The following is an 8,765-nucleotide window of genomic DNA, read 5'->3' on the forward strand; positions in this document are numbered from 1 at the left end:
CTCACCCTCATGTCGTTCCAAACCCGTAAGACCTTCGTTCATCTTCGGAACACAAATTAAGATATTTTTGATGGAATCTGAGAGCTCTCTGACCCTCCATAGACAGCAACGCAACTGAAATGTTCCCAGACAGAAACGTAGTAAGGACATCGGTAAAACAGTCCATGTGAAATCAGTGGTGCAACTTCAATTTTGCGAAGCTACGAGAATACTTCTTGTGCACAAAGAAAACTAAAATAATGACTTTATTCTACAATTCTTCTCCCCAGAGTTACCATCTTCCGCCATTTTAGAGAGTATCACAACGCATATGCATGCTTTTACCTGACAGAATTTTCATTTTTGGGTGAACTATCCCTTTAACTGTAAGAAATGGGCGGGGTTTAAGCAGCCTGAATGATTGGAGAAGCCCAGCGTACATCACCAGAGAGGATTCTGACGTTTCAAGAGTTATCACATTTTATTAAAAGGTATAAGCTCAATTCTTTTTTTTTTTTTTTGAATGAAAGTTATGAAACATGAATGAATTTTTCCGAATTAGATCAATAACAAGCATTTAGAAAATAGGGTGAATTTCCATTTCATGTCAACTTTAAGAGAGAAGGAATGAGTTAAAAGAGGACGAAAAAGAGAGTGGGAAAATGTGGCAGCGAATATCAGCACACAGCTTTCAGACCTGATCTGAATTATCTATTCTCCATGGTAACACCCTGAATGGAGAGCAGGGAGTGCTGGGAACGGAAGTCTACAAATCTGCCTTGATTTATGAAGCAAGTGAGGCTCTTTCCCAAGAGAATATAACCATATAGAGCAAGTGGCAATATACAGAGAGCAAGGAAAGCAATCAAGTGCCTGACAGCTCATTCTAAACATGGGAATCACTGAATATCAAGTCAGTATGATGGAATTTAACTAGTACAGCTTTAAGGCTGTGACAAACTATATTAAGAGTAAGGGGTCAATCCCTGGTCTTTAGCTGCTTAATGTCATTGAGAGAGACCTCAAGCTTTCTGAGAATCAGAACAGAGCACGCTCAGTCTTAACAGCCATTTGTTCATCTTATTGTAATAAATTAATAATGAATGCATTATTGTAATAAATTAATAATATACAATTTGGTAACACTTTATTTTAAGGTGTCCTTGTTACACGTTACATGTACTTACTATTATAATAACAATTAATTATGCATAATTCCATGCAAGTAACCCTAAGACAAACCCTAATCCTAACCCTAACCATAAAGTAAGTGCATGTAGTTAATTAATATTACTCAGTACTTAAATGTAAAATTACACTGTAACAAGGACACCTTAAATTAAAGAGTAACCCATAATTTTATGATGGTACCGGTATACTGTTTTATTACATACTTTCCTATTGCAAGCAAATTGCATAACTTTAGTGTGTAGTATAAGTATGTGAATTGGGATGCACCCAGAATTTGGTGGATTTTTAAGGGCGTTTTTTATTCTTAAAATTTTTTTTATTTTTATTAAGTAGTTTAAATTATAATTTTGAGATGTTTTTTTTTTTTGAGGCGGATAAACTTCTATGTATTAATTATACAATTCGCACAAGAAACAGTGCTGTAAATAGTGCTTTACACATTTTTATTTCACGAACGTTTCATATCGTTCGGTATCGATAATTATTTACATTTTTTATAACCTTTTTTAAAACAAAGAGCAATAGAAAAAAACGTTTAACCACTGTATTTTTAAATTAACCCAATTTATTGAGACAAACAACTAATATTTTTTGTTTTAACAGTCAAACACAAAATAAAATTTAAACAAATATCCCATTTCTAATGTTTTATATGCAGATTAAATAGGTCTTAAGGAAACTTTTGTCTTGGCTCCCGAGGCCACAGGAGGACGCAATGAGCAAAATAATAGCACATTTAAATTGTCAATGCAAGGAAGTAACTCTATAAAAAACGTGCTCACGTCACTTCCAAGTCCTTGTTATGTTATCCTAATGTGGATACCTATCAGTGTGATAATCAAACATTGTAAATGGCTACTCACTTGCCTGCTAGCTAAAAACATGTTTTTCATAAATTTGTGATAACAAAGGGACAAGTTGAAATTGGCACCTGTGGCTTGTTGTTGATTATCACAGAAAATCTGTGTATATATTACAGAACATTGCTTTAAAGGACCATAACAAACTTTTCAAGAACTATAATTAACACTGTTTGAGTCAATTATGTGTGTTAGGCGTGCATTGTGTCCTCATTCCCATGCTCACCTTCTCCAGACTGACTCCAGTCCTCTTGACCAGCGCTTGCAGACGAGCTATGGTTTGGTTTTCTCTCAGCAAGTACGAGTTGAGCGGCGAGCCGGCCAGGTTGCCGTTGCGCTTGTCAGAAGCCATGTCACCCGAGCGGAAGACCCTGAGCTTGCTCTGGCCCTCGCTGCACTGTGGCTTTGCCTCTGAAGATATGCCGAAAGCCAACAGAACCTCCGAGATCTCCTGGATGAACTCCAGCTTGTTGGGGAACTGAGGCAGGTCCTCAGGTAGCTCGATAAAGTGATTGTCAATATCGACAAAACAAAGGTTGGCCTGAAGGGTACAAGGGTACAATTCAACATTAATAATCATAAGAAATGTTTCTTGAACAAAACCAGCATATTATCAGCACATTAGACTGATCAGAGACTGATTTCAAAAGGATCATGTGACGCTGAAGACTGAAGTAATGGCTGCAGAAAATTGTGCTTCACCACAACTTCACAGTATATATAAACTGTACTAAACTGCAGGATGAGTCGGTTCTCTGGGAGTGAGTGTGTGTCACGCACCTCTTGGGGAAGTTCCAGCTTGGTGCGGTCATCCTGGCCGACAAAACAAAGGTTGGCCTGAAGGGTACAAGAGTCATTTCATTACAAACATTGATCTATGAGATTATGTAAAAGAGAGATTATGAACTTCCATCTCTGTTTACCAGAGGACAAACTAACCAACCAAAGACAAAGTACATTTTTTAAAAGGGCACATTGCAGTGATCCACCAGAGATGGTTTTTCCTGCACGTTGGTGATTTCTTTCATAAGCACTAAAAGAAGAAAGGTGCCACTGTCGCTGACAAATGTTTGATAGAAGATTTACTCCAAAGGAAAAAGGGAACTCCACATGAAAAGCTGACTTTTTTTTAAGGTAGATGAAGAAGGCCAGAAGGGTTTCAAAGGGAGATATTACTATTCTTTCATATTTCTATAGTATTATAGCTATATATGGTATACAGTATATAATACTCAACTAACATTATTTGGACATCACGTATTGCTAAAAGACATTTTAATAGCATCTCTGTTTTATGCCCCAATAGAAAAATTGCAGATAGTTTTGAGAAGATATATATATACACATATAAAATGTTTTTTTTTTTCAAATAAATGCTCTTCTTTTGAACTTTCTACTGATAAAATTTTTTGAAAATACACACTGAAAATCACAAATATTAAGGTGTTAAACTGTTTTCAACATTAATAATCATAAGAAATGTTTCTTGAACAAAACCAGCATATTATCAGCACATTAGACTGATCAGAGACTGATTTCAAAAGGATCATGTGACGCTGAAGACTGAAGTAATGGCTGCAGAAAATTGTGCTTCACCACAACTTCACAGTATATATAAACTGTACTAAACTGCAGGATGAGTCGGTTCTCTGGGAGTGAGTGTGTGTCACGCACCTCTTGGGGAAGTTCCAGCTTGGTGCGGTCATCCTGGCCGTTGGAGTGCAGACCCATGAGGTAGGGCACAGGAGCATCCAGGAAGTGGAGCAGTGAAGCGGGCAGGATGGGCACGTACACATGCTGCCATTGGAAGGGGAACATTAAAGCTGTGATGCTCTCCGCTACCGTCATCAGCCGCTGGTAATCTGGTCAGCAGAAAGGACACAGACACATTCAGACACGTCACTCTCAAAGCAGGGTTACTCGACAACACGCTGTCTGTTCATTCACCCAATGCTGTATATTACTCACAAAAATGGCAAGAGGCTGTTTGAAATCACCATCTATCTACATCATCATAAATGTCATCATTTTCTCACTCTCGTGTTGTTCCAAACCTGTAGGAATTTCTTTTATGGAACATAAAAAATACATATTTTGAAGAATGTTGGTGACAAAACAGTTCCGATTCCCATTAACTTCCATTGCATTTTTTATCCATACAACAGAAGTCAATGGGAACCGAAATTGTTTGGTTAGCAACATATCTTCTTTCAAGTTCCACAGAAGAAAGAAAGTCATACAAGTTTGGAACAAAGTGAGAGTGAGTAAACAATTACAAAATTTTTATTTATGGGTAAAAATGCTTTCATGAGGATCGAGTCTTTACTCCATTATTCGATTTTTTTAGTACTGTAATTTGTGTGTGTGTGTGTGTGTGTGTGTGAGAGAGAGAGAGAGAGAGAGAGAGAGAGAACACATGCTGCCATTGGAAGGGGAACATTAAAGCTGTGATGCTCTCCGCTACCGTCATCAGCCGCTGGTAATCTGGTCAGCAGAAAGGACACAGACACATTCAGACACGTCACTCTCAAAGCAGGGTTACTCGACAACACGCTGTCTGTTCATTCACCCAATGCTGTATATTACTCACAAAAATGGCAAGAGGCTGTTTGAAATCACCATCTATCTACATCATCATAAATGTCATCATTTTCTCACTCTCGTGTTGTTCCAAACCTGTAGGAATTTCTTTTATGGAACATAAAAAATACATATTTTGAAGAATGTTGGTGACAAAACAGTTCCGATTCCCATTAACTTCCATTGCATTTTTTATCCATACAACAGAAGTCAATGGGAACCGAAATTGTTTGGTTAGCAACATATCTTCTTTCAAGTTCCACAGAAGAAAGAAAGTCATTCATACAAGTAACAAAGTGAGAGTGAGTAAACAATTACAAAATTTTTATTTATGGGTAAAAATGCTTTCATGAGGATCCAGTCTTTACTCCATTATTCGATTTTTTTAGTACTGTAATTTGTGTGTGTGTGTGTGTGTGTGTGTGTGAGAGAGAGAGAGAGAGAGAGAGAGAGAGAATGTTCTTGACATTCACTCATTCGGTTTTCGTAGAAATGCTTAAATTGAGTGCTTCTTAAGTGACTAGCACACAATGCATTCTCAAGTGGGTATTTAAAACTAAAAATACCACAATATAGAGAATTATTCTGTATTATTCTCATACACACAAAACTGAAATAAAATGGGATTTTTTCTTTTTATGATTTCCACCCTGCAGTCACGACTGTCAGAGAGACAGGAATACTAAACCAGTCTCTAAGCACCCTGAGTAACAACAACAGGCCTATTCACAAACACACACACACACACACACCCACACACACACAGAGTCCTCACATCCCACATACTGATAAAAATTGGTGTAGAATTTACTTGGAAAAAGCTTTAAGTAAACAATTTTCACTCAGAAATTGCTAGTAAATGTCACACATAATTACAAAGAAATGGCAAGAACCATTCTGAATTACATATGAAATTTTATGTATGTTCTAAACAATGATTCATGCTTAATTCAATGTGCTACCATTTCTTTGTAATTATTTGTGACATTAACCAGCAATTTCAGTTTCATTGCTTTTAATGATAAAAAATCAGCAAGTGTCAGAGGTACCCTAACAAACCTGCCTTATTCATTTCTTCATTAATAATATAATATGATTTCATTTAATTTAAGGTTTACTTCATTTTACCTAAAGAAAATGTGTTTTCATAAATATAAATAATTTAAACAATTGAATATTATTTAATGGGAATTAACATTGAAGTTATAATAATATATTAATTCAAGTAAAAATCTTTACATCAGATGACACGTAAAGCTAATTGACTGTCCTGTGACCGAGGCAGAAATCTATATAGGGAAATGAGCAGTAACTGCCAAACATATATTGATCTTGCAGCAGATGCCCGTCTCAAGGATTCACGTACCCGGTAAAAGAGCCAGGGTATTTATATATAAATGTGCCTGTTATTTATAGAACAACGTAGGCTCTCTTGTTTTTTTAGAGCTCACACACACCCCTGCTGTGTGTGTGTGCAGCTCCATCTAATGACATAAAGTCCTTTTCATTCTGGACTCTCACTGTCCACAAATATTACACTATAAGCATGAGCCTTCTGGATCCAGAATAGGATGATGTAATTTCTAGCCAATCATATTTATGCTGCATCACCACCATCCTCCTTATCCGGAGGATGGTTGCTAAGCAACACCACAGCAATGCATCCACCCAGCCTCCTGTCGCTTTGTAGTTGCCTCCTGTAATTCACTCTTCCTTGATGGTGTAATTGATCCAATCAGCACATCTGCCACTGAATCGCAAAACAATCTTCCCATGCTGCTTTAAATTCAATCTAAAATGGCCTGCTAAGAATTTCCAGCAGGAAACTGCCAATTATATTGCGTTTGACATGTGAATCAAACAAAGTACATATAAGTGACATTTCCATAAATATAATGATGATATTTTGACATATCGCGAAATTTGACGAAACCTTCAAACATATAATATATGCAATGATAAACACAAAAGACTAAGCAATTTATTCAATTTTAATCAACTTCTAAACGTACCCACCTCAATACTCCACAGAAAGTTTAACTCCACATGAGTTTAATTTGCAAAACTACCAGGTGATTCTGAGAAAAGGGTGGGCTGTGAGCTTGACAAGAATTAGAGAGAACAAAGCGCTAAGATGAGCTCACACGGACACGGAGATGGAGAGAGAGTGTGAAAAGAGAGAAAGAGCATGTCGCAGTACACTGCAATATAACCGCCTGTTTATTCTCTTGTCTAAAACCAGCCTGTACTAAACAGAACAAGCCAAAAATCAAGAAAATGAGCTCAAATCAACGTTTGCATGGCATTTATTTATTCAGGTATCTGTCAAGTTAGGTTAAGGCCGTCAGATTTAAATTGGCTTTAATTTGAAAAAGCTAGTGTAAGTTGGCAGCAAAAAGCAATACTAATTTATGTCAAAAAGCATTCACTAAAGTAAAGTCTCTGCGTTTACTCACTTTGGACTATTAAGAACAATGATTTATGACTTTGAGCAAATTACAGCCAAGTCGTTAACAATTTATAGAACCTTGATGAGGTTTTCCTATTATATGTCCTATTTAAACAGCAAGCTGTATGGGACATATTGAATAAAACAGCCATAGCCTTTAACTTACATTGCAGCCATAAACCAGAATTAGTTGTTCTTGTTAGTCAGTGGTATGCAGAGGGTCAAGGTTTGGTTAGTTAGCATCAACAGTCAGCCACTGCTGGCAGATACTGTAACTACACAATTACAAACTGATTTTTTTCTCCAATGACAATCATTCAAAAGTAGTCATGTATTCTATGTAGGGTTGCAAAGGGATGGTACATTTCCTGAAACTTTCCAAAAATTCTAGAAAGTTTTCTAAATTTATCAACAGTTTTCAGATCCTCTGCAACCCTAACTCTATGTATATGTATTCCATCAACATTTGAAGTTAGCATGTTTACATTAGCACATGCTATGCTAACACGATACTCCACTTAGCATAAAAATACATAACACACCCAAACACTGTTTAAAAAATCTTCAATTTAGTATAGGTATAATTTAACTCTTTAGAACAGACTTCACATCAAATGCTGTCTATGTAGGCAGCTTACTAGGTTTTGTAAACAAATACCCACAACAATAGTATCTGTGAGTCAAAACAGAATTTTTTTTTAATGTTTATTACCTTTATTTTGATAGGACAAACGGTAGACAGACTCGAACTCGGGACGCAATGGCACAATATGTCGGCACCAACAAAACTGAAGTTTTAACTAATAAGCTAATCTCATTAATCAGTCAGAATTTTGAATTTCATCAGTAGTCTGGTACACTTTACTCTTCTGGCCAAGAACGACCCGTTTAAACAGGAAGGGGCCATCTGGCTGACATGATAGGCCCCCAACATTTGGTAACTGGTGTTTACATGTGAGCTACTAAAGGCCCTATTTTAACGATCTAAGCGCATGGTCTAAAGTGACGGCGCAATTGCGTTTAGGGCATGTCCGAATCCACTTTTGCTAGTTTAAGGATGGAAAAATGGCCGGCGCGCCGGGCGCATTGTTTAAAAGGGTTGTCCCTATTCTTTTAATGAGTAATGGGTGTGTTTTGGGCGTAACGTGCCATAAACCAATTAGAGTCTCATCTCCCATTCCCTCTAAAAGCCAGTTGCGCTCGCGCCATGGCGGATTCGCTATTTACATGGCGGAATTTACAAGCGGAAAAACTGAACGCTTCTCGGATCTGCTCGTGCGCGTAATTCTGATACATGCAAAGACTATCCATTATGACATGTAAGCATTTTTATATTTATGTACACAATAATAATCTTTTACATTTTAATCCTTTATGTCCTTTATGTACATCTTAAAAATGTTTGTGTGCTGCTGCGCATCCCTGTTTGTGTAATAAGCAAAGTGTACACGCGTTGTGCACCCGCCTATAGGCACATATTACTAACGCGCTCTTTAAATAACAAAAATAAATAAATAAATATTGTGCCAGACTTTAGACCAGGTTTTTGTTGGTCAAAGGTGCAGCCTATTTTAGTTGCCTCAAAATAGCAACGCGCCAGCAATGCGCCTGAACACACCTCGTTTTCAGACCAGCATGCCCATGGGCGCACAAATGGGCGCAAATGCATTTGCTATTTAAACAACGTGGCGCAGGACGTGAAAATG

At 37.2% G+C, this 8,765-nt stretch overlaps 1 protein-coding gene across 1 annotated transcript in view; it reads right to left on the minus strand.

The window, feature by feature from the left end:
* The window catches only part of LOC107730084 (DENN domain-containing protein 5A-like), a 73,089-nt gene that overhangs the window by 38,885 nt on the left and 25,439 nt on the right, over positions 1 to 8,765 (minus strand). Inside the window, exons 5-6 of the mRNA XM_016540819.1 lie at positions 3,705 to 3,892; positions 2,257 to 2,571 (exon numbers count right to left, since the gene is read on the minus strand). Of these exons, the coding sequence (XP_016396305.1) occupies positions 2,257 to 2,571; positions 3,705 to 3,892 (503 nt within the window). The remainder of the gene's footprint in view (positions 1 to 2,256; positions 2,572 to 3,704; positions 3,893 to 8,765) is intronic.

This window comes from Sinocyclocheilus rhinocerous, unplaced genomic scaffold (genome assembly GCF_001515625.1).
Source record: "Sinocyclocheilus rhinocerous isolate Xijiao unplaced genomic scaffold, SAMN03320098_v1.1 scaffold878, whole genome shotgun sequence".
NCBI lineage: Eukaryota > Metazoa > Chordata > Actinopteri > Cypriniformes > Cyprinidae > Sinocyclocheilus > Sinocyclocheilus rhinocerous.